General features: G+C 37.8%; 1 protein-coding gene and 1 long non-coding RNA gene across 2 annotated transcripts in view; both read left to right on the forward strand.

The window, feature by feature from the left end:
* LOC125280859 (gastrula zinc finger protein XlCGF57.1-like) overlaps positions 1–25,900 on the forward strand; it is a 1,316,469-nt gene that overhangs the window by 921,947 nt on the left and 368,622 nt on the right. Inside the window, exon 4 of the mRNA XM_048151736.1 lies at positions 22,292–22,998. Coding sequence (XP_048007693.1) covers positions 22,292–22,998 — 707 coding nt within the window. The remainder of the gene's footprint in view (positions 1–22,291; positions 22,999–25,900) is intronic.
* On the forward strand, positions 2,557–3,394 carry LOC125243923. The gene is made up of 2 exons (XR_007179184.1): positions 2,557–2,737; positions 2,889–3,394. It is a non-coding gene; the product is annotated as an uncharacterized LOC125243923 (long non-coding RNA).

Here is a 25,900-nt window from a genome sequence, read left to right on the forward strand (position 1 = left end):
AGTCGTACAGGTGAGGTCGAACAGGGGCAGACAGGTATAACAGAGGCAGGCTGAATCGTGGTCTAGATAAGAGGCAAACAGGTCGGGACAGGCAGATAACACTCACAGAACGTAGTCACAGGCAAAGGTCAGTAGATAGGCGGCACAGGATCAGTAACGGTACACAGCAAGGTCAGCAACAGGTAATCAAACAGGTAATCAAACAGGAAATAACACTCAGAAATGTTCACCGGGGCAAAACAAGACTTCGCGATCAGAGAGCGTGGTAGAGAGTCTTTTATAGTCCGTGTAATAGGAATCAGCTGGTGTAGTAATCAGTCCAAGGTATGTGCTTCTGGGAAATGTAGTGTGTGTGTGTGTGTCAGTATTCAGGTGACGGCTCCCTCCGATGGCCAGAGGAGGGAATCACGGAGTTCGTCTCTGTGACAAAGTTCCACCCCTAAATGTGATATTTAATTGTTTGTTCCCTTTTATGTATTATTTTATGGAATCGTTGTTGTATTATATATAAATATCCATTATGATATCAATTTTGTTATATAGTCTGTAATGTATAAATGTGTTTTTTCAAGTCAAGTCAAGTCAAATTTATTTATATAGCGCTTTTTACAATTGGTAATTGTTTCAAAGCAGCTTTACATGTTAGAAGCACAGAAAAAAGAGAAGTGGTTATAAATAAGCTGTACAAGCAAGCGTGGTAATATGTAACATATACAAGATGGTGCTACATTAAGCCAATGTCGGCTGACTCCCAGGGGTGGAAAAAAAACCCTAGGAGAAAAACCCAGCGTGCTAACACTGGGAAAAAAGTCCTAGGAGGGAAAAAACCCCTTGGAAGATATATATAATATATGTAAATGGATATGGAGATCAAAATCTGAATTATACATTTTTATTATAGAGATTAAAAATAGATTATATATAAATATATGAAATTTGCTAGAAGGAAAATGTAAAATTGCCATTATATAAGAAATTACATTATTCTATAATAAACTCACAATATCCAGTTTCCAATAAGGTGAATAAGGGTATATTTCACCTTTATGTAGGCTATTTATTCATACCATCTTAGTGAATAACTGACAGAACACTGACCCTCACACACACACACACACACACACACACATTTAGTAGCTAAACATCAAGGCATCTCTGTTTTCTCTACCATCATCCTCTCTGTTCCACCTTAAAAATGTTATTCATTCTCTTCCAATTAATTACCATTAATACAATGGTCAAGTAATGCCTGTTTAAAGATGTTTGAGTCTGAATGCAGAGAGTTTTGGAGAGTTTCATTTTTTCTTTGTGTCTGAACTAATAAAGCCACTTCCTGTTTAAGGTTAGCACTATTTAAAAGAAACCATGCCTGTCATTCAACCACAGCTCATCTGTGTAAACTGGATGTCTTATGAGTGAATCATGGATTTAGAGGACATTTATGAAAATGTTGAAAACGATGATATTAAGGACACACCTGCACCTCAAACACAGAATCACAGACAGGATGAAGGAAACGCTCAAAAGTGCAGTAAGTAGAAATCATTTGAAGCAGGAATGGTGTCATTCAAGTATGAGAAATATTATATTATTAGTTTAAATCCTTTTTCAAATAACCTTTTTCTGCTTTTTTATATGATTTAACATGGAATTATTTTTAACAAAACATGTTTTTATTTGCATATTGTACTGCATAAATGTTGCTGTTATTATCAAGGAATAAACGTTTTTATTATTTAAAGATAAAGGTGGATTTGTTGTTTTGGTCCTGTTTGTCAGGAGGAAGTAGGTGTTTGGTGTTGATGACAGCGTGTCTCGGGCTCATTTGTGTTCTTCTGCTGGTCTTCATCGCACTGCAGCACATCTCCATCACAGCAGAGAGAGAATCTCTGTTCAAGAGTCACAAGAACACAGTTGAAGAGTTCAATCAGACCATCAGCAGCTTACAGCACAATTACACTGATCTAATGACTGAGAAAGACCTACTGAAGAACAGCCTCAACTCTCTGAGTCAGAAGAAACTGGAGTTAGAGACCAGAGTCGATGATCTTACTGCTGAGAAAAGCCAGTTACAGGGAAGCGTTGACTCTTTGAGTCAGAAAAAAACTGAGCTACAGACTGAACTAAGGAAGTTATACGAACAAGGTTTGTACAAATGGAAGTGTATTTTAATTTGCACTTTACAAAACAAACAATAAACAAAACTGTTTGTGTTTATTAAAAGGAAATGACAGGTTTTCTATATCCAGTGAGTTGAAGAGCTGGTCTGAGAGCCGGCAGTACTGCAGGGATCGACTGATCTGGTCATTATCAACACTGAAGAGAAGCAGGTGAGTTTGTGTGAGTGTCTGTCCATGAATGAGAGGAATCACACTTACTCCTGTTTTATTCACACAGAGGTTCTTATCTTCATTCATCAAGGACAGAGTGTGCATTGGGTTGACTGACATTGAGAATGAAGGCAGCATGAAATGGCTGGATAATTCACCACTGCATAAAACACACACATCAGAGAAATACACCACAGCCAGATCATTTTAGCATAACAGAAATCTTCTCTCTCTTACTTATTTTTCACTTTTCCTATAGCTTCTGTAATAAGCTCACATTGTTCTTCAGGTTTTGGTATGAAGGTGAGCCAAATAACGCAGGTGGAGATGAGGACTGTGTTGAACTGATGCCTTCAGGCACCATCCGGAGCTGGAATGATCTCAAATGCTCTGAGAAGAGAAAAGGGGTTTGTGAGAAATAGGGTTCATCCTGTCTTGTCATATCTTTAAATAATAATAATAATTTTATGGATTCATTCTTATTATAATAATTTTACTTATATGACAGATCAGACACACAATCATTCGTTATATTTAACCCACACGTTTGGCCCACAGGCAGTGGATGGAGTGTTACGTTTCATCATAGAGAGTCTAAAGTGAAAAGCAGAACACAGAAATTTCATACATTGTACTACTAGTGGCACCAAACGTTTTGTGAAATGTTAATGTTAAACCTTTTATGTTTGACATTTTATTTGTACAGATGCTTTATCTTTTCTAAACTTTCCCAATTAATTGAACAGTGGATCATTATGGTCCCTTTTATTTTTGCTATATTTATATGCTTAATTTTGATTAATAATTAATATTAACATGTAAAATACATTTTTTACAATACATAATTAAAAATGTTTTATTGGATACAGGTGCTCCTCATTTTGGAGTAACACTGGTGTTCTTCACGGTCAAAAGTGACCGGAGCCCTAAAATTTTATTTTTTTCTCCCTCAGCAAAACCAATGTAATTTATTTTTGTTCAATAATATTTTTACTTTTTTATTTTGTATTTTGAGAGAATTTCATGATACTAATTAATATTTATGCAATAATTATGATCAATTTTTCCCATTAGAAATAATACAAAAAAAAATTTCTAATATTTTTCACTATTTTTTCAATTAATGCAGGATTTTAGGTTAAAAGAGAGTCTTGGCCTTTAAAACAAAATTTTTAAAAAAAAGTTTTAGCGCCCCCTGCTGACAGTATAAAGACACAAACGTGTAATACCATGGTGTACTGATACAGCTCTCTATGGAGAGGTTTGTGAACTGCCTTGTTGTTTTTGGGCATATTTACTTACTTTTTTTAGGCTGAGGATATAAATATATATTTAGACATTCTCAAAGACTATTTCTCAGTAAGTTTTAGATATATTTTGTAAGAAAAATAGTTATTTGAAGTGTTTGTTTATGCATTATGATTACAGTCAAACCTAAACATTGTGTTAGAAAGAGAATGCAAGGAAGCATTTGTTACCCATTTTTTAATTCAGAATTTGTAAAAAAAAAAAATGCAATTCATTCAATGATAACACTTTATGTAAACATTTTTTTAATTAATGTGTCAATTTTGTGTAAGTCAGTGAATAGTAACAAAATAGTAAACAGCAAAAATGAACAAATTACAGTAAATGAAAAATAGAAACAACTATACAAACTATATACAACATTTAGATTTATACTATATTTTATATATTCTATATTTCTAATTACATACTATAACTATATATAATAACTACCATAATAACAATATGCTTACTACATACTACATACTATATAACTACACTATGGATTGTAGCAGAGGTCACAGATTAGAATCCCGTGCCTTTTGCAAACAGGATTTTTGCATCTCTTGCAAACCAAAGAGGTCTTGACATCCCACGGGAAACATCTTTGGCATCTTTTCCTCTTGGTTGAGGAAGCACCAGCCTCAGAGGGGTCTGCCATGGAGGGACCTGCTCCTGAGGGCTGAGCCGCGAAGGGATCTGGTCTGGAAGGGAGAGTCATGGCAGGGTCTGCCGTGGAGGGACCTGCCCTGGATCGGTCTGCTGTGGAGGGACCTTCTCTGGAGGGGCCTGCAGTGGAGGGGCCAGCTGTGGATGGACCATCTGCTTCATCTTCGTTCTGCATTTTTCTCATATAAATCAGAGAGGCTGGTGTCCGTGGGACATGCTGCCTTGATTTTACATATGGCGACACTAGCGCTCTCCCTAGCTCCTGCAGAAAATATCTCCTCTTGAAGTTTGGAGCTGTTTGTTTCCATGTGGGATTAATTTCCCTCCACACCACGAAAGCATTGTAGGCCGACACATCGAGCATGTTATAAAAGAGTGCGCTGTCCTCCTCCTGCATGAATATGTTGCAACATTCTGGAATACAACATACAAAACACACATACAAAAACATTCATCATAAACACATACAACATACACAAATACATTCATCAAGTGACAGTTAAATTCACTTTATATGCTAATTAGCTAAGAATAGAAGTTAACAATCACAATAATAATAATAATAATAATAATACAAAGTAGCAAATACCTTGTCAAGAGCATCCACTCCACTTTTCGTTTTGTTGTAATCCTCAATCATTCTAGGCTTCCTGTCCTCTCTCTCACTGATAGTTGGCTCTTTGTGGGCTGTGCTCATGAGAAGCACATTTTTGTTTTTTTAGGACAGTATGACACAATTGTGTGCGACTCCGTGAAGGCAAACAGTGATGAATGTCGAGCCCTGCCTTTGGGATTGGTCAAGGAGTTTGGAAGCTCCGGCTTGTTACGGCGTACACTGTTCCAAGCATTCTTAATTTTTTTTGGAGAAGCTCTGTGCCAAGGGCATATGAGGTGAAGAAATTGTCACACGTGACAATATGTCCTTGTAGGCCTTGTGTCATTTCCAAAACGACTCGCTTGTCCTGGTTTCTTTCAGGCTGGCCTCCTGCAGGTTTGCCTGTATATACCTGCATACAGGTGCTGGTCACATAATTAGAATATCATGAAAAAGTTCATTTTTTTTATTGTAAATTATTTTTAAAAATGAAACTTTCATATATTCTAGATTCCCTACATATAAAGTAAAACATTTCAAAAGTTTTTTTTTTTTTAATTTTGATGATTAGAGCGTACAGCTCATGAAAGTTCAAAATCCAGTATCTCAAAATATTAGAATATTTCCTAAGATCAATCAAAAAAATGGATTTTCAAAACAGAAAAGTTCAAGTTCTTTAAAGTATGTTCATTTGTACCCTCAATACTTGGTCGGCAGCACATATTACAGCAAATTACTTGCTCCTAGCACAAATTACAGCATCAGTGAAGTGTGGCATGGAAGTGATCAGCCTGTGGCACTGCAGAGGCACTATTGAGCCTTCAGATCATCTGTATATTGTTGGATCGACTGTTTCTCATCTTTCTCTTGAAAATATCCCATAGATTCAGGGGTCAGGCATGTTGGCTGGCCAATAAAACACAGTAATATCATGGTCAGCAAACCACTTGGAAGTGGTTTTTGCACTGTGGGCAGGTGCTAAAGTCCTGCTGGAAAAGGAAATCAGCATCTCCATAAAGCTTGTCAGCAGATGGAAGCATAAAATGCTCCAAAATCTCCTGGAAGATGGCTGCATTGACTTTGCACTTCTGTGCCTCTCCAGTCTTCCTTCAGACTCTGGGACCATGATTTCAACATGAAATGCAAAATTTACTTTTATCTGAAAAGAGGACTTTCGACCACTGTTCACTGTCCAGTTCTTTTTCTCCTTAGCCCAGGTAAGATGCTTCTGATGTTGTTTCTGTTTCAGAAGTGGCTTGGTAGTCCTTTTCCTGAAGATGTCTGAGTGTGGTGGCTCTTGATGCTCTGACTCCAGCTTCATTTGACTCATTGTGAAGCTTTCCCAAGTGTCTGAATCGGCTTTACTTGACAGTATTCTCAAGCTTGTGGTCATCCCTGTTGCTTGTGCACCTTTGCCTACCCAATTTCTTCCTTCCAGTCAACTTTGCATTTAATATGCTTTGATCCATCACTCTGTAAACAGCCACCACATTCAGTAATGACCATCTGTGACTTACTCTCTTTGTGGAGGGTGTCAATGATTGTCTCCTGGACCATTGCCAAGTCAGCAGTCTTCCCCATTAGTGTGGTTTCAAAGAACAAGAGATACCCAGAATTTATACTGTAGGGATGGTCATTTAATGAAACCCAAATGTAAATATTCTAATATTTTGAGATACTGGATTTTGGACTTTCATGAGCTGTATGCTCTAATCAACAAATTTAAAAAAAAAAACCTTTTGAAATGTTTTACTTTACATGTAGGGAATCTAGAATATATGAAAGTTTCATTTTTTAAAATAATTTACAATAAAAGAATGAACTTTTTCATGATATTCTAATTATATGACCAGCACCAGTATTCCAGCAGTAGCTTGTTGTCGCATCACAGGCAGCCCAGATCTTGAGGCCATATTTTGCAGGCTTGCTCGGGATGTATTGCTTAAAAGCACATCGCCCCCTGAATGGGACCAGGCACTCATCCACAGTCACATTTACATCTGGATTGTACATCAGAGGCAGTCTCTCCACCCATTTTTCCCAGATTTCTCTTACTGGTGCCAGCTTGTCAGTTTGCCTTCTAGCATGTCTTGTCGTTTTGTCGTCAAATCTGACAATTCTTGAAAGCATGTGAAACATTTTCAATGTCATGGTGGCCCGAAAAATTTGATCTTCCAAAATCACTGTCCCATAAGCTCCTTGTTGCCTCATGGTTAGATTTAAAAACCCCAGCGAGTATGAGGAGGCCAAAAAATGCTTGCAAATCTTCAGGCACAACATCAATCACATTCAGATCCATACACTCTTTTCCCCTCTATGTTTGTCATCTCCAGAATAATGTTTAAATGTGTAAAAAACAGTTCAAAGGCTGACCTAATGTCCTCTACTTGAGTACATGCGTACCTGGTTGGTCCAGCGGTATTCCTGCGGATCTCCTCTGCCCGCGCTCTCCCCGGTGTTTGTAAGGGCGGAGATGATTGCCACAGTATTTCTCCATTCTTTGACGTGTATGTAACAGGGCTTTCCTCTTCTGCATCTTCCTCTTCTGAGTCCATATAAGGCTCAGCCTCTGTAAAATCCTCTTCTTCCGAGGTATCACCCTCTGTTTCGTCTGAGGCAGCATTATCTTCTTCCTCACTTGACCTGAGCAGGTATTCAAGTGTCTCCACAGCTGTGTATCTTCGTGTCATTTTGCAGAATGAGAGGATGGGGACTCAAAGCAGTAACACTAGTACCCACTCATACCCAATCAAGTTTTTGTTTTTATTTACAGATGCTGGGATTGGACTGGAGGTTACTAAGGCAGAATCTCAGCCTTTGATCTGAATATCAACCTTTGATCTTACTGTCAGCCTTTGATCTTACTCTCTCTGTGTGTGTGTGTGTGTGTGTGTGTGTGTGTGTGTGTGTGTGTGTGGGTGTATATGCAAGAGAGAGAGACAGTGTGTGTTTTGCACTTTTTGATGAAAAGAAATCCTTATTCATTTGAAATGTCTGCATTGTTTTCACAAGAAATTTAAGGTCTGGCTGTTGTTCACTGGCTGATGAGAGTTTGTCCGTCTGACGAAAACATTGCACTTTTTTATAGTCTTTTTATACTCCATTGCACCTTTTTTAACACTTTTTATAGCACCTATTTATACTCAGAGAATAAATGTTTTATTATTTGTATTATTACCCAAATTTTAATTTCCAAAAATCCAAAAATCTTTATTTTTCTTTTTTTTAATGTCCAATCACAATCTCATGAATTATCGAACTATAACCAACGTTGTAAACATGATAAATAAGATTCTCCGTGAGCTCGATGTGATGACAGATCTGTAATGGGTTGCGGCTGCTTTGCTTTCTGTTTATAACACATTGACATTAAGAATAAAAGGTTTGTTTTTCATGCTGCTCGGCAACTTACACACTGCAAAGTTTGAGGAATGTCAACTGCATTTCATCATGGAAAAATAAGGTTACTTTGTTTTTTTACTTGCGCGCACAGTCTCGAGCCTTTGATGGCGTTCACGAACACAAGTGCTCGACACATGCGCACAAGAGAGATTCATGCTTGTCTAGTCTTTTTCGCTCAAATAGTTATAATAAAAAGTCTTTGTATTAAAATTAGAGTTGCTGGTATCTTTTAATCCCCTCAACACGGTCGGCTATTGTGTTTTTTATTACTCTTGTTCTGTCCTCTCCGTTTCTTTTCAGACTGAAACAACAGCCCGTTTCAGTGCTGACACCTTGTGGACAAACTAAATTAGTGCAAAAACTATTCAAGTGCGCGCGTGCAAAGTGCCTTCAGTTTATATTGTTCTTTGCGGTTAGAAAATCTGTGCTGCGCGCGTACACTATACGCGTTCTCTGCTGATGATTACAGCGTCAGGTGCACTGTACGCCTACCCTAGTGTACGTGTAAAAAAACGAAGTAATATTCACGCTAATTTTGAACGCAAATTATAATAAAAATACATTTATATGTAGCATGATGCGGGCCACAAATTTAATGCTGACGGGCCGCCTGTTGAGTACCCCTGCTTTAGAGTGTCACTCCTCCACTGCTGTGAGCTTTTCCTGCATTATTACTGAATTATTGAATGGATTTCACATATTATGAAAACTTTGCTCTGTTACAGACAGTGATTTATGGGGTGTGTGTGTGTGTGTGTGTGTGTGTGTGTGTGCTCGTGTGTGAGTGGGTGTGTCTAAATCACACTCTTGATGTTCTAGAGTGTCACCCCTTTACTGCTGTGTACTTTTTTCAGAATCGTGGCCGATTTGTAGATTGTACAGACAAAAATTCATGAAAATTTTGTGTTTTTGTAAATTTCCCATTCATTCTCTGTGGCCGGTCATTTTTGACCGAAGAACACCAGTGTTACTATTTTTTTTACGACCACTTAACATGCTCGAATCATGTCATCAATTTTTTTGTGTGTTCACACCCCAAATGCCGATAAAGTCACCGAGTTTCGTAACGTTCCAATGAAGCAGCGATTTTTAAAATTTTAAAACAGAAAATTTTTTGGTCAGAAATGACCGAAGAGCACCTGAGTTCTGTGAATGAAAGTGACAATGCCGATATGTTTATTGAGAAACAAGACACAAATTTGGACTTCCAGAAACTAGAAGACGTTCTTGAAATTGTGAAAAGATGGCAGACGGTTCCAGAGAACATCAAAAGGCAAATTAATGATCTGTATGTTAACGTGCAACAAGAAGACATAGGTCTTTTGTCAAAAAGGCATTGTACAAATGACACTTCAAGGAAGATACAGCCTCTCTTCACATCCCATGCGATGCAAAAAAAAACAGAAAAAAGACTGAAAAGTCATCAGTTTCCAAGAAAACCTGCACAAATTCAGAAGGGTTTAAAACAAGAAAGAGACAACCCAAAAAAATGCAAGAAAATGAAAGAAAACAAATGCAGGACTGGGTGCTGAATACCTTGTTTGAAATGTTTGGATCAAATGACAAGCTGATTTTTTTGTGTGGTCAAATGTTTTGTGCTTAACTGGATGTTAATTTCTAAACAATACTGTATTCTGAAGAATCTGCCAAGCTATTTTCAATGTGATGTATTTGCCAAGTAATTGCCATTATAAATTTGATATTTTTGATGTATTAATTATTACCGTTACAGTACCATTACAATGAAGCTAGTGGTCATGCCAAACAACTGTCATGCTAAAATAAGGCAGGGACATATACCATGATATGAGAATGTGCAACAGGTACAAGAATGGGTTTCCAAAGCCGTATGATATGTTCCTCTCCCACAAAGGCTTTCCACATCGATTTCCATCTTCACCTCAGAACAGACACTGAATTGGCCTTTGTCTTGTGGGAAAAGATGCATGGCAGTGAATTGTAGTAAAGGCTGTACAGCAGAAATCCCTTTAACCTAACACTATGGTCTCTGCTGCATCATGTAGCTTGAATGTTAAGTCACTTTGGATAAAAGCATCTGCTAAATGACTCAATGTTAACCAGGGCTATAGTGGAGAATAAACGTAAGTAAATGGAGTTTACCCACTGCTCAAATGTCAGAAATAGTTTATCCACCTGTTAAGAGTAGTGCTGGGCGGTATATCGGTTCATACCGAACACCGGTATTTATTTTTGTTATGATATGAATTTTGATGATACCGTAATACCGGTATGTGTCTCTTAACCAACGTTCGGAACGCGGTGCAGCCCGTCACTGTTTGAGAGCGTCCCGTTTCACTGTTGCACTGTAGTGAGAGCACAGCTGAGATCACATCACAGCCTAAAGCCTCATTTGCTATTCGTTACGTTATCCACTTATATTGCTCACTTGAAAGAGTGAATGAAAACGAGTGAGTGAATTCGGATAGACGTTGTGTGTGCATCGGCTGTACACTTGTTATTTATGAGTGCCGTGATGAGATTAACAACGTTCTCCACATGGATCATATAAGCGTGTTTAAGTTTTTTATGGGACCTATTTCATATACTCTAGTGCTCTAAACATGAACCAGCAGCGTGTATGCGCACATATTTCATCACGTCTTCTTCAAATGAAATGTAATGTTATGCAAAGGACACTGAACTGTACGTCTGATCACGACCGCGATGACACGATGGGTTATTCTGCTACACAGAAGATGATGTGAGTTAATAAATAGACTGACAATTCAAAGAAGAATGGGCAAAAATTTAACTGCTTTATTCTTTCTGTGTTAAACTTACGTGTGTCATTTGTTCAGAGACTCTAGTGCTCGTAAATGTACTGAAAATATCCTTAGTTTAAATGTTCTTCCGCGTTTCTCCCTAGTTTTGGCAGTTTGTTGTTATATAGGGTTAGATTTTTAAAAAGCTTAAGGTGTCCTCAACTCTTTTTTTTTTCTATCTCCATGACGTGTCCCGCCTCCATCCACACAAATGGAAAAATAAACACCTTTTCATTGAACTTCTTGTCGTTTGCCAGTTAATCATTTTCTGATATTTTAGCTGTGCATTGCGCAGCATTTCATTGACGGTGTAGCCTAATCAATAAAATATTTTATGTTTGTATCGATCTAGGCCTATAAAGCACTAAATTAGGTTTTGACCACAAAATTAATGTAGAGTAGCCTCGCCAACGTAGGCTACTTAACAAAAACAGAATAGGCTATAACTTAACATAAATATCAATATCAATTTTATATTTCCATTGAGTAGTGATTACTTTTGTATAGTTAAATTGAGGTGTTGACTTGAACCTTTTCTGTTAGGCCTATTTATAATATTGTTAGGTTAAAAATACAAGGCAATGCAGATTTAAGCTTAGGCCTTATATTGCTGTAGTAGCCTAGGCCAGTGGTTCTCAAACTTTTTAGCCAGCGACCCCTAAACTAACATCGACGAGAACTCGCGACCCACAGAATACAACTTCGGTAAAGTTGGTTTTATATTCGCACATTCGGACTTCTGATAAATTCAGACTTTCCAATAAATGTGCAATAAATTAATGTTTGCAAATTTTAAGCAGCGACATGATATTGACAACCAACGATTGTCAACTTACAACATTTTTCACAGTCGATCAAAATAGGCAAGTATTGTTTTAATGGCATATTTACTTGTGAATGTCCACTGAATGTCCAATGTAGTGTGATTAACAAGGATATTGAATACGGATGTCCGAATGTGCGAATATAAAACCAACTTTACCCAAGTCAGAATACACAAACAATAAACAAAAAAAAGTTGTTTTAAATCCACATCCACTTCCTATGGAAGCTTGTTTCCACCACAGAATAAAAAATAAAAAAGGTAATTGCGACTTTATATCATTTATAACTTAACTCGCACTGCAAGTTTATATTTCACAATTATGAGAAAACAAGTCAGAATAGCGAGATGTAAACTTGCAATTTTTAGATAAAAAAATCGCAATTATCTTTTCAAATATTTTCTTACGTGGCGGAAACAAACTTCCATAATAATTACTGTATTTAGGCTTACCTTTCAGTGGGATGGGTGCACTTGTTTTTCGGTGCACAAAAGCGTAATCTGTGGCCTGATGTTGGATACGGCTACTCGCAGATCATCCTCAACATCAAGACGTAATCTGTATTTATTTTTCATGTATGTAACAGCGGAAAAAGTCTGCTCGCACAAATAAGTAGAGCCAAACGGAGCAGTACATCCATTGCCACACGTACGGATAACTCTGTATTCTTCTGCTACTGCGATCCAAAATTCAGGCAGTGTGGAACTGGAAAATAAAGTTTTTAATGTCCGATCACTGGACAGCTCCAGCAAAGCATCTTCCAGTTTTGTGGGGAGATAGTCCTAGTTTCAGTGAATGAAACAAATTTATCCATTCTTGCAGTTGCAGTTTTTCGCGTGCAGTATTGATAACTAGCGATCAGTCGCCGCACGGTGACGTCATATCTTAGAGTCACGAAATATTATTTAAATTTAAAAAAAAAAACCTTCTAATCAATTCTGTCTTTAGAAATCAAAAAATATTTATTTGTAATCTTAATTTTTTAGTATTGAAAAATATTTTTTGTAATCAGAAAATACAGAATTTTTTCAAACCAACTCGCGACCCCTTGAAATCATCGGGGGGTCGCGACCCCCAGTTTGAGAACCACTGGCCTAGGCCTAGTGATAGTTTTAGTTTTATCCTATTTTATCCTACAGCAAGAACAGAAGGGATTTTGAAAATGAGAAACGGGTCCAAAACGGACCCAGGCTAGATGAGCCAGGATTTTTATGAGTCTGTTGTGGGGGTAAGGTTTTAATCGCGGATGCAGCGCGGCGCCACGGGGGGTCTGCGATCCGCCTTCGTTGCGGATCTGTCATTGCACGCAAGTGGATGCCGATACGGGTCCGTTTCGCGGATTCGTTCCGGAAGCCGCGTTACCTCCACGGCCGATCCGCCGCGGAGTACTTTTGCTGAGTGGGGCAGTTATACAGGTAGATCGTGAAGATTACCATGAAGTAGTGGTGTTTTCACCTGACAAAAGAGTTCATTTTGTTCAAGCACAGAACTGCCAACTAGCAGTGAAACTGACGAAAGTCTACAAACCCATGGGTAATTATGTGGATCTTTTTAAACAATTTTTTTGTATTACAAATTTTGTATTTACTATTACAATTACTACGTAATCTCTCTCGCCCCCACTAATAGCTCGAGGAGGTGAAGGCTACGATGTCCGGTGCAACCGATACACAGACGTCCTGGTTGTGGAAAAGGTTGATTTCCCACGAAAAGAACCACCATCGAGATCCCCGAAAACTGTGGCTGAAATTCTTCAAATGGGCTCAAAGAATCCGGTAAGCTTTGTTTTTTATATATATCTTTTTTTTTTGGTACTTTCAGTGAATCGTTCAATGGCAACAACCTAATGGACTCTTTTGTGCTTTATACATATACTTTATACAACCTGTGCTTTATACAGGTTGGCGTCTTGGTAGCATGTGCTGCGTTCGTAAATGCAACTCCAGAATCTGTGTCTTATTACGGAAACATTTTAGAAACACAGACGTGCTATCTGGAAGATGCAACTGGAAAAATTAAAGCACAATTGTGGGATACCCATATCGGTGCCATTCAACTGGGTAAGACGTACAGGCTCTCAAATCTCTTTACCAGAGAGTTCAGGGGCGATGTTTACGTCACCACCACCAGGCAGAGTGAGGTGCAAGAAGTGGCTGCTTTGGAAGGCTCGAGAGCACTCATCCTAGTCGAACATCGCGTTGATGCCCTGTCCGGGACGGTGAAAAGGGTCAAAGTAAAGATCTTGCGGCGATGTGGTCATTGCAAATGTTGGCAACAGAGCTTTAAAGACAAGTCCAAGAACCATCGCTGCGAGAGATGCAACATGCTTGTCTACTTACGAACCAACTGCATCAGCCAGTTTCTGCGTCTTCACAGGCGCCGAAGAGCGAAAGGTCACTGTGTCCAATTCGGTCTTAAAGAGGTATGTTGAATCCGAAGGCGTGATGCATCTATTACAAGATTCTAAAGATGTCAAAGAACACTTTCTTGACTCAGAGTCTCATACATTTCAAATGCAAGACGACTCCGTCGTTGCAATGATGAAAGTCGAGTGTTCTGAAAAAAAGTAAGCTAAAGTTTAACTAAATATAAACTAAATCGTACTTGCTTTTACTTGTAATGCTTTGATATAAGATGTATTTGAGTTTGTTTAAATTTGACTAAACTTGTTTCTATATCTTGATTGTTTGCTGGATTCAAAAGGCTATTTTTTGTTCATGGATGCTAATAAATGAAATCAAAATTCATATCTGTTTCTTTGTCCATAATTTCACAGAAGTGTACTTAACTGCAAGTGTTTTGATTGTATGGTGTAGGTTAGTTTAAAAAAACTTGTTTTATTAAATGTGCTTTATTTCAAAAACTTGTAGACCTAAATTGAAATTAGTTTTCATTTGTTAAATTAGAACAATATATTAAATTCAAATGATGTAGCAATTCATTAGATTATTTAACTTTTAGATTATTGAGATTTTTTAGAACTTATATTTTTACAAAATGGGTAAGCCTAGTGTTCAATTTATATTTGTGCATATTAATGTCAAAGTGTATGAAACAGCTAAAACAATGGACTAGGTGCACAAGATGGCGTTATTACTGTATATTCTTAGGTTTGCCTCATACAAACATTTCCAGGTCTTTTAGAAACTAGTGGAGCCTGCAGTCAACACCAAGGCTGCCTCTGCCAGCAGCTCTGAGTTTTCTCAACCAACAATGGTGTGCATGTGTACAACAATTATAATGCATTATCAGTGTTTTGTGATTGTTGCTTCACTAAACTGTAAGCTGTATATGTTGAAACAAACAGGTGGGTGATCTTAGGTAAAATACACAAAGACTGACCATGTTGCATTTACAAATTAACCAGGAACACAACTAGCAGTCCCACTACTTTGTATGGGTCAAAATTATCTATTTTTCTTTTAGGCCAAAAATCATTAGGATATTAATTAAAGATCATGTTCCATGAAGATATTTTGTAAATTTCCTACCATAAATATATTAAAAATGTATTTCTGTGAGTGGATATGCATTGCTAAAGACTTCATTTGGACAACTTTTCTGCATCCTCAGATTCCAGATTTTCAAATATTTGTATCTCGGCCAAATATTGACCAATCCTAACAAACCATCAATGGAGTGCTTTAGTCAGCTTTCATGACTGGTTTTGTGGTCCAGGGCCACATATGTCTTCAAATGCAATTGGGCAAGCTCATGTCAAAGCAGACAGGAACAGTAAAGAAAATGTTCTCATTGTATATTCACTCTTTTTCTGCAGAATGTTATCCTAGCTCTGTGTGTTCATACAATGCCAGTGAATGGTGACCTAAAACTCTTCAAAATACAGTGCATAAAACTGCAGTGCATTAATTTATGTATTCAGAAATGATCAAATCTGTGATCCAAATACGAGGCCAGCAGTCATAATTCTGGATATACAGTGGTGATTGAAGCTCTGACATCTATCTATCTATTAGTGGTTAAACGGACTGTTGTTGATCCGTACGGACCAAGCCCCACGGTTCGGCATGCATGTGATTCGCGGATCAATGGATCAATCAAAGTTTAACGCAATAGAAGAGGCAGAAGAGGATTTAATTCGGTATCACACGCCACACTGTTATCGGTGCGCACAGACGCACATAGAAAGCTTGCGCACACACAGAGAGAGAGAGGTGCATTTCAGATAGTTAGTGAACTCCAAATTGATTTCTCTTTCATGCCTCAGTGCACTTGGATGGTCACATACACGCATTATGTCAGTCAAAATACCCCTCTCAGCAAGTAATCTCATAAACACATTAGGTTATGTCTTAATCGAACAAGGTGAGATTTCGGATGTGTATCTAACAAGCTACAATTAGTCCAAAATGCAGCTGCTAGAGTTCTTACCAGGTCAAAAAAATATGATCATATAATACTAATTTTATCATCTCTACACTGGTTACCCATTAAGTTCTGTATCGATTATAAAGTATTGCTAATGACCTATAAGGCTCTAAATAGTTTAGCTCCTGTCTACTTAAGTGATCTTCTATCGCCCTACAATCCTTCACGCTCTTTAAGATCACAAAACTCTGGACTTCTGGTTGTACCTAGGATATCTAAGTCCACTAAAGGAGGGAGAGCATTTTCACATTTGGCTCCTAAACTCTGGAATAGCCTTCCTGATAATGTTCGGGGCTCAGACTCGCTCACCCAGTTTAAATCTAGATTAAAGACGCATCTCTTTAGCCAAGCATAATGCATCATAATGCACCTGTGAAGAGACGGCGCTAACTCCTGCGAGGACTTCAGAAGACGCTATCATCTGGATCAACATGCACATTCCCAAATTTCTATATATCCTTTCTTTTCTATATATCCTTTCTATCCTAATTATTATTAATATGTAATTCATTTTTCCAGGAGCTCATTGCTTCTACCTTCAGTTAAACTGCTAACAGTGTTTGTAAATTAATTGCCTAAATTATTACATTTGCTAACTGCATTCTTCTAATATTGTAATGTTGACATGCATTCTCTGTAAAGCTGCTTTGAAACAATATGTATTGTGAAAAGCACTATACAAATAAATGTGAATTGAATTGAATATATATGACTTTGACCTTTAATGTGTTTCAATTCGGACACATGAATGAACTCTGCTTTATGAACTCATACAACCTTTTTACCATGATTGTTTGTATCATATTTCTCACTGTTTTAATTTTAATACAAAGATTAACTGGTAAAACACTCAATGCACTTCTGTGATTGTAGACAATGCAGCGTCTGAACAGGACTTTTATTTTGGAGTGACGATATGACGTCATAAGACTGCGCCGCGCTCCTGCATCTGCTGTGATTCTGCTGAAGAAAGGTTTGTTTTAAGAATTTAAGCTGATTTATTCGATAGAAACAGTTCAAGGTTTTAATATTTTTTACAAACGATTTGAAATGAGTTTATTTACTATCTAATGTAACATTGTGATTCTATAGTGTAATGAAGGATAGTGTGTGAGTAAAACTCATCCACTGATGAGAAACAGTAAACCTGCGTCTCATTTCTCTATATATATCATAAATCAGTTTACCATGAACACGAGTTCAGTCTCTGGAGAGTCATGATGGAAAAACTGAACTTTTCAACTCCGAGTCAATTGAATCAAACACTTTGATAAATGATTCAGTGAATCACGACACGTGCTGCTCAAACAGTGAACATGAACGAGAACAACAAACACTAACAAACTAACTAATCCTGTTTTCATCAGTCATAAATGCCTAAATATGAAGTTTATTAATTTGCAGCGTTAGTTTTTTAGATATTTTTTGTCTAACCAGGTCATTAGACCAATAAAATGTTAATTATTCTCTTCTTAAAGATGGCGTTTAAAAAAGAGGAGACTGAAGACATGAAGATGGAGTTTATTAAAGAGGAGACTGAATATCTAAAGATGGAGTCTATTAAAGAGGAAAGTGAAGATAAGAAGATAATTATTAAAGATGAGACTGAAGACGTGAAGATTGAAGAAGAAACATTCAGAGTGAAACATGAAGATACTGAGGCACAAACAGGTTGGTTTTATTCTCACAGCTGAACTCAGTCATTTGATCATTATTAAAATGTCCAGCTCTACAGAAATAGAGAATATACAGAAGTATAATTTTACAGAGAAGTGTCTGAATGCACTCAGTCAGTTCATTCACTCAAGTGGACTTACTGTAGAGCTAGAGTTAGGGTTTGGTTACTTGTAATTAAGCATTATTAACTCATTACTATAGAGAGTAAATGAAGTAATGTGTAACTACATCACTTTAAATTCAGTGCTTCCATTAAATCTGATCCTGGACCACAAAACCAGTCGTAAGTCACACAGGTATATTTGTATATTTGGGGGGCACCACTACTATTTTAATTATGAAAAAAATAATATATAAACGTTAAGCCTAAACTAATTAATTTAAAGCTAAACTGAAACAGAAACCGGTGTTATAATCTATAATTTGGCATAAATCCAAATGTTTCCATATTCACGATTTGGAGGCTAAACTATATTATTTAAACACTTTTATTGTACACATACTACTATAACTTTTTATATATTTGGTTGAATGTATGTTATTTTTACAATTAACAGGTTGCGATGTCAAGGTACTAAAACTGATACATGTTGTGTGTACGCGAGGCGCCGGCGCGATCACTTGAATTTTCTTATAAAAGTGGAAACAACTCTAAAATAGGCTACTCAGACATTTATGGTCACATAGATGTAACACCTTTCGAATCTGTGAAGGGCTAAAGGTGCAATATGTAACATTTTTGCAGTAAAATATACAAAAACCACTAGGCCAGTGTTATATATTTTGTTCATTTGAGTACTTACAATATCCCAAATGTTTCCAACTATTTGTAAATCGTGACAAAATTGCAATCTTAACCAAGGCTCCGGGACGTGTGAGGAGTCGCCTGTCAATGGCGTCATACCCGCGTTACCCTCGGTTTCCGGTTTTATTTTGTAGAAACCATGGAAACATCAAAGACGCTTTGATAAATCACATGTTTTAATAGACAAGGGAACAACTTTTTATATATTCATAGGCAGAAAACGATTTGGTGTTAAATAGCTCAACATGTTTAGTCTTATTGTTTAAATCTAATATTCTTGATGTTTTGTGAGTACCATGCTTTACCATGCCTCAGAGAAAAACACTATTTTGTGAAGTAGCTAACATAGCATAATCAGATGCAGCTTTATTTTTAGTAACAGTAATACAGCATTTTCTCATCATACAATAAGTTTTAAAATTAATTGCATGCCATTTATCAACACAAGCCATCCAGCATTTAATATGATATTCTAAAATCGATCTATCTTGCAGTGTGTCTCAAATTGTCTCACAGCAGCTGCTGAGCGAACGCACAGAGTAACGTTATAACATCATTTTCAACACACTCAAATCAGGGTATATGCAGGAATCCTGAAGTTAATTTCAAGACCTTCTCAAAATATTTTAAGACCTCATCGCACTTCAAGTTCTAATCAGCAACAAACCTTTAACTTAATAAACAGTTGTAGTTTGCAAATAAATCTATAGAGCACAACCATACAACCACAGCTCGGATAAGCTTGGAAGAAACAAAGCTCAAAAGAATAAATTAAGGCAAGGTTTATTAAAATATACATTAACAATCTCATGATGTAACCGGTTTTGTCCTTGCCACAGGTGAATGTCTTAGCTTTGTCAGAATCCGGAAACATTAACTTGGAAAATATAAGAAATTGCTTTGTTTGAGTTCAGTGAGTGGTGATTCATCGCAGTATTGAGACACCAGATAACCTCTGCTTTATTGCGCGCGCCCTGAGTTGATCTCACTGACCGAGAATGGCGTTTTTTTTTTTTTTTAATAGTTATTATGGGGATGAAAATAAATATGAATACTTTTTGGAGTCAAACTCTTTTGACAAAGCTTTAACAAAATTGAATACCTCATAAAATCGTGATTAAGACTTTTTAATACCTTTTAAGGGCCTTAATTTTCCCAAAATGGATTTATCAACTTTTTAAGACCCCGCGGACACCCTGCAAATGTATCTGATATGATAAACGGAGCTGCATTAACTCATACCAAAGAGTTTATTCTTTGCTCATACTCTTGACCAGAAGCAGCGCTACTACTACTACTACTAGTAGTATTATCTTCTTTTAATAATAATTACTATTATCTGTTTTTTTTTTACATCAACATTGAATGACAAACAATATGAAGCACGGATACTGAGACGGCCGAGAGAGACGTGCATGAGAGAAGGCGATGGATAATTTAAGGACAATCGAGAGCAAAACACAACTGTTTGTGCTTGTCTTTTATTGAAGCAACAAATGGTCAGGGTGCCCTGTTTCCAGGCAAAACTTCCTTTGTCTTGTCTTGTGGCTTGATTTTCATAATTTATGAGGTATCAGACCGGATTGTACTTTCTTCACAGTACCATTAAAAAAATAGAACGATGCATTTTACAGAGAGCTTTATAACGAGACTAAACTTGCCATGTAAGAAAAGCATATAAAAAAGTTCATAGTTTACAGGAGTTTCCATCATTAAAACTAACACTAGCACAACTACAATCCTAGCTAAGCTTATACAGTAGGGATATATGCAATTTGAAATACAACAGCGGTTATATTTTACACCTACAGTCTTCAATGCAATTTGGTTGGTCTGTCTGGGCCCACGTGGTCCTTATTCCACAAGGGGGGTGATCCTTTTGAAAGATCTAGGAAATCTGTTTAATTTCTGACATGGGCCGCAAAAATGCCAAAGTGCCTGTCTCTCTTGGACCGGCCGGAGCCGATCCGTGATTTACAAACACAGTTCAGCAGGCTAAAAGCATTCTGAAAATTCCAAAGTTTAGTTGACTAATCTGATCAAATAAACCACGCAAAATCTGATCAGAGCACTCAGACTGAAGCCTAGTTTTACATGGAGAGGTGGGGTAAAGTAATTATTACCAGATCTTCTCAGTGATTTTAGTCCCGTCCTATTGTGCCATCTCAGTAATCATTACGGGCAATGTCAGTTTACATATTTGTGCAGTTTTTGAGTAGGTTTTTATACAGCTTTTTATGTAAAATTCACTTTATAAAAGACCCACATTTCTAACTTTCATTCATGAGGATAACATGGATAATTTGACATGGTTTAGTGTAAGATTTTTGCCAATCTTTTGAAAAATGCAATTTTAAAAGTAAAAAAACTCACTTTTACCAGTAGATGGCTGCAGAGCACCACTATCCTCCAAAAACTATCCTCCAAATGTTGAGTAAAAAAATAATAAACAGTAAAATTATATTTTTATTTATTTATTTTTTAAAAAACAATTATTTTGGAACTGTAACATAAAATTGGAACGCATTGTTTTCTGTGAGTGTACGCACACCGGCGCTGACATTCGATGCCTGTCCGCGGCGCCCAGCTACGACTCAGAAACAATAGAAAACAATGCGCTCAAAGACGTGTCCGGTGTGCGAGCACCTTGAGTGTACTGCACAAGGGTTAAAGTAGCTAGGCAAGGGCATAAAAATCTGAACTTGAGCGCAGCCCTGGAATACCTCAATAGGACACTTTGTAGATTTATTTGAAATATCCATCAGTCTCAGATTAGAGTATCAGAGCTAATGAGTTGAACCTAGAGCAGGAATGACCAAACCTGTTCCTGGAGACGCTCCGCCCCCCGCGGTACAGGGGAAAACCAGAGGCTGTTCTTTGAATGGATGTCAATGAATTAGAAGCTTCACTATGCTGATTAAACAGCTTTTGTGGGGAAATAACTAATCATTTTAATAAATTGATAACTTGTTTGCTAATCTTCAGCATGTTTTACATTAAACAATACTTTAGAATAGACATGTAACATTTTGAAAGAAGTGCGCATCAGGCTACATCCTAGGCCACGCGTGGTACTTGCAGCCTACGGCGTACCTACGGGATACTCATGACACAGAAGTATAAATCAGCCTTAAGTCTTCAGGAATGCTTGAAAATTACAGGCAGGATGTATTTGATTAGGGATGAAACTTAACTCTGCAAAACAGTGGCCCTCTAGTACCAAAGGGTATAGATAGGGTATAGATCATACATGTTGTTGATTTTGATGCTTTAAATGTCTAAATTGTTTTTTTGTCTATTTTTGCCCTAGACCTGATGGCATTGAGAGAGGCGAGTCATGAACTTAATGAAAGGGATGAAGAGAAAGAACATTATAATTTAATGAGTGAAGAAAAAACAACAAAAGTTTCCTTACAAAAAAGAGCTCAAAAGACTGGAACTAAAAGTTATTTCACCTGCCAACAGTGTGGAAAGACTTTTGATCAACATAGAAACCTTCAAGTCCACTTGAGAGTTCACACTAGAGAGAGAGCCTTCACTTGCCAACAGTGTGGAAAGAGTTTCATACATAAAAAACACCTTAGAGTCCACATGAGAATTCATACTGGAGAGAAACCCTTCCCCTGCCAACAGTGTGGAAAGAGTTTCATTATAAATGAAAAACTTAAAGTCCACATGAGAATTCACACTGGAGAAAAGCCTTACACCTGTCAAGAGTGTGGAAAGAGTTTCATTAGAAATGAAAACCTTAAACTCCACATGAGAATTCACACTGGAGAAAAGCCTTACACCTGCCAACAATGTGGAAAGAGTTTCATTAGAAATGAAAACCTTTCAGCCCACATGAGCACTCACACTGGAGAGAAGCGTTACATCTGCACTCTGTGCGGGAACGGCTTCACACGGCTAAAAACCCTCAGGCAACACATGAGAATTCACACTGGAGAAAAGCCTTTCACCTGCCAACAGTGTGGAAAGAGTTTCAGTCAAAAAGGACACCTTATAGTCCACATGAGAACTCACACTGGAGAGAGCCCATTCACCTGCCAACTGTGTGGAAAGAGTTTCGTTAGAAATGAAAACCTTAAAGTCCACATGAGAATTCACACTGGAGAAAAGCCTTACACCTGTCAACAATGTGGAAAGAGTTTCAGTCAAAGAGGACACCTTATAGACCACATGAGAATTCACACTGGAGAAAAGCCTTACACCTGCCAACAATGTGGAAAGAGTTTCAGTCAAAGAGGACACCTTATAGACCACATGAGAACTCACATTGGAGAAAAGCCTTAAGCTTTGATTCATTATTTTCTAAAATCAAAATAAAATTGAACAGCTCAATATTGTAATAAATTAAGGTCAACATAACAGCCACTTAAATGTTAAAAGCGTGAAACGCTCACAGTTCACCAAGCTTACGCTACGTCCTATGCCTTCTCTATAGGTTGTTTGCACATGACGTCAGTGCAGCACGCGAAATGCGGAAGGTGGGCAAGGAGTGATTTTACTATATAAGAATCAAAATTCCTATTTTTTGCATTGTTATGGTTGCTCAAATCTATCAAACCGAGAAACCACAATGAGCTTTTACCGCTTCATGTAACTTGTATAGTTTTTTTAACTTTTTAAAATATCATTTTGTGTCTGCTGATACTGAAATGAATATGGAACCTGCTTACTTTATTTGTTTTTGACTTGGTTAAATATTAACATTTTTCTTGGTATCGTTTGCAGGGAAGAGAAGATATTTTATCCCATTGAATGATTATTTGGTGTTTTCACTTCAGTTTTGTAGAATTCGATTTACAATGTTGATCTGGTTACCATGAGAACTGTGTCACGCGCTGCTGCTTCAGCCATCATATGGTAGAAAATGTCAGAATAAATAAATGTTTTCGACAAGCTGACAGAAGTCGATCCATTTCTTTGTTGGTAGGGTGTAAATATTCACTTTCCCCTATGTCCATGGAGGAGAATCGGATGGGCATTCAGCTGACCGAAACCGACATATTTGTTTTTTATTTATATCAACAAATGACAACCAAAATCAAACCCATAGAAGCTTGTGAACAGTTTTTTTTAAGTGGCTGTGTGCAGTGGCTGAACGATTTGTTATTTTTATGTTGATTAGGGATGAAACTTAACTCTGCAAAACAGTGGCCCTCTAGTACCAAAGGGTATAGATAGGGTATAGATCATACATGTTGTTGATTTTGATGCTTTAAATGTCTAAATGTCTAATTTTTATGTTGATTTGTTTCACGCATGCTACACAGTAAAATGCATATATCAGAGAGTAATCAAAATGGCTCTGAGAATTTATGACTCGAATAGAGATCTCGACTCTTAACTTTACTAGTGCATATTACTAGTCTTGTGGTAAACAATTAATTCATGCAAGTTAAAACACAGAAAAAATTGTTTGTCGCTGTAATCTTTAATCAAAATCTGAAAAGTTACTTCTGGTCTGAAATGGCGTTCCTTCTCTGATTACGTCAGTTTGACGACTTCGGTTGAAAACGCGTAAACCACTCCTCTGCAACCGTTCGTCTGCTATGAGCGAGGGACAGAGTGGAGGAGTGCAAGAGATGGAGAGGAGGAGCCTAACAAGTTGCATGATTGAACGTGTTTCTAGGGCTGTGTTCCAGTTTCCCTTCCCTTGCTAATTTTCCTCAGTCTCGTTGGCTTGTAAGTACGTCATTGCTTACGTTGCACGAGTGCCGACTACTGGCGAAACTTTGCAATGGGCTGAACTGGAACGTCCTAAGCCCTCCATTCCGGAATCCGCAATGGAGCTGATTTATTATTTATTTTTTGCCCTTACAAAATTGTTTAATACAGCATTCTATATGTGTTTTAAATGTTTTAAAAAATAATAATTATAATATCATAGAGTTGTTTGTGGTAGGGTAAATTAAACACGATATGCGATATAAACGTGTTGTATTGTGGGTCATGGAGCTGCCTGAAGTGTACATATGAAGTAGACTCACTCCCTCTGTCAAAATCGGGTCTGTCCATATAAAGTTCCCTCGTCCACTTCACGAAGTGGAACACACTTAAAAATGGATGGCAGGGATTCCCCCGAGGGGAAGTGTTTATGGAAGTTTGCGAGTGCATGTCTAAAACTGGAGTGGAACGCAGCCTAACATGTTTGGTACTTTGTGGCATATTGAAATGTGTTTCTGGTAGTGAATTAGTGTGAAGCATGCCATTTCCTGTTGCCAGCTGTTGGCGCTACATATATTGTATATTGTCATAAAGATGTCTTTAGGAAGGACTCAGGCTTTGTCAAACCGCCACGGACACACCCTTCAATTGAAAACTCAAGATCTTTGCAGAGTAACATCGCTAAGCCCTTAAGATTAGACTGACCATATATGATGTGGTTTTGGTTGAATCTCTATGAGGAGTTAATCACAGTGTAAAAACGTCTCAGGTTACGTATGTAACCATGGTTCCCTGAGAACAGGGAACGAAACTCTGCATTGGAATACGCAATGGGGAACGTCACGTGACCCAGGTGTCTGAAAGCCAACTATCTAACAACTCCAATCCCTATTGGCCGGCGACAGCCTATGACGTAATATGGCGTGACCCAGAGTATAAAGGAGTGCCTGAAGAAACAGTCAGCAGCTATCGTCTTGGGGGACTGTTCTGTAGGCAGGCAACCCAAAGCATGGCAAGGAAACGCAGGGTCTCGTTCCCTGTTCTCAGGGAACCATGGTTACATATGTAACCTGAGACGTTCCCTTTCAAAAGGGAACTCAACTCTACGTTGGAATACGCAGTGGGGAATGATATACCCACGCCGCCATGCTTGAGGAGAGTGCATGCCAAAAATATGGCTGACAAACGTCAAGCAGTTTCGAAGGAAACACTTAGTAACTCACCCTCGGTTCACACCAGGCTGTAAGTGAAAGCATTCCCTATGGCCAACAGCCCAAGCTGAGCCTACACAAGGCCTTCCTCTATAGAGAGAGAAGGCCTAATAAGGCCGCTAGAGCATCTGAGACCAACTTTTCTGCAGACAAAGTGGTCACTTCTAGGGAATGAGGCCAGGGAACCAAAGGGAACACCAACCAGTCACTAGAGGGGAACGAAGTCACCCCCAATTCCACCAGGGAGGCCGACCTGGT

This window comes from Megalobrama amblycephala, linkage group LG1 (assembly GCF_018812025.1).
Source record: "Megalobrama amblycephala isolate DHTTF-2021 linkage group LG1, ASM1881202v1, whole genome shotgun sequence".
Lineage (NCBI taxonomy): Eukaryota > Metazoa > Chordata > Actinopteri > Cypriniformes > Xenocyprididae > Megalobrama > Megalobrama amblycephala.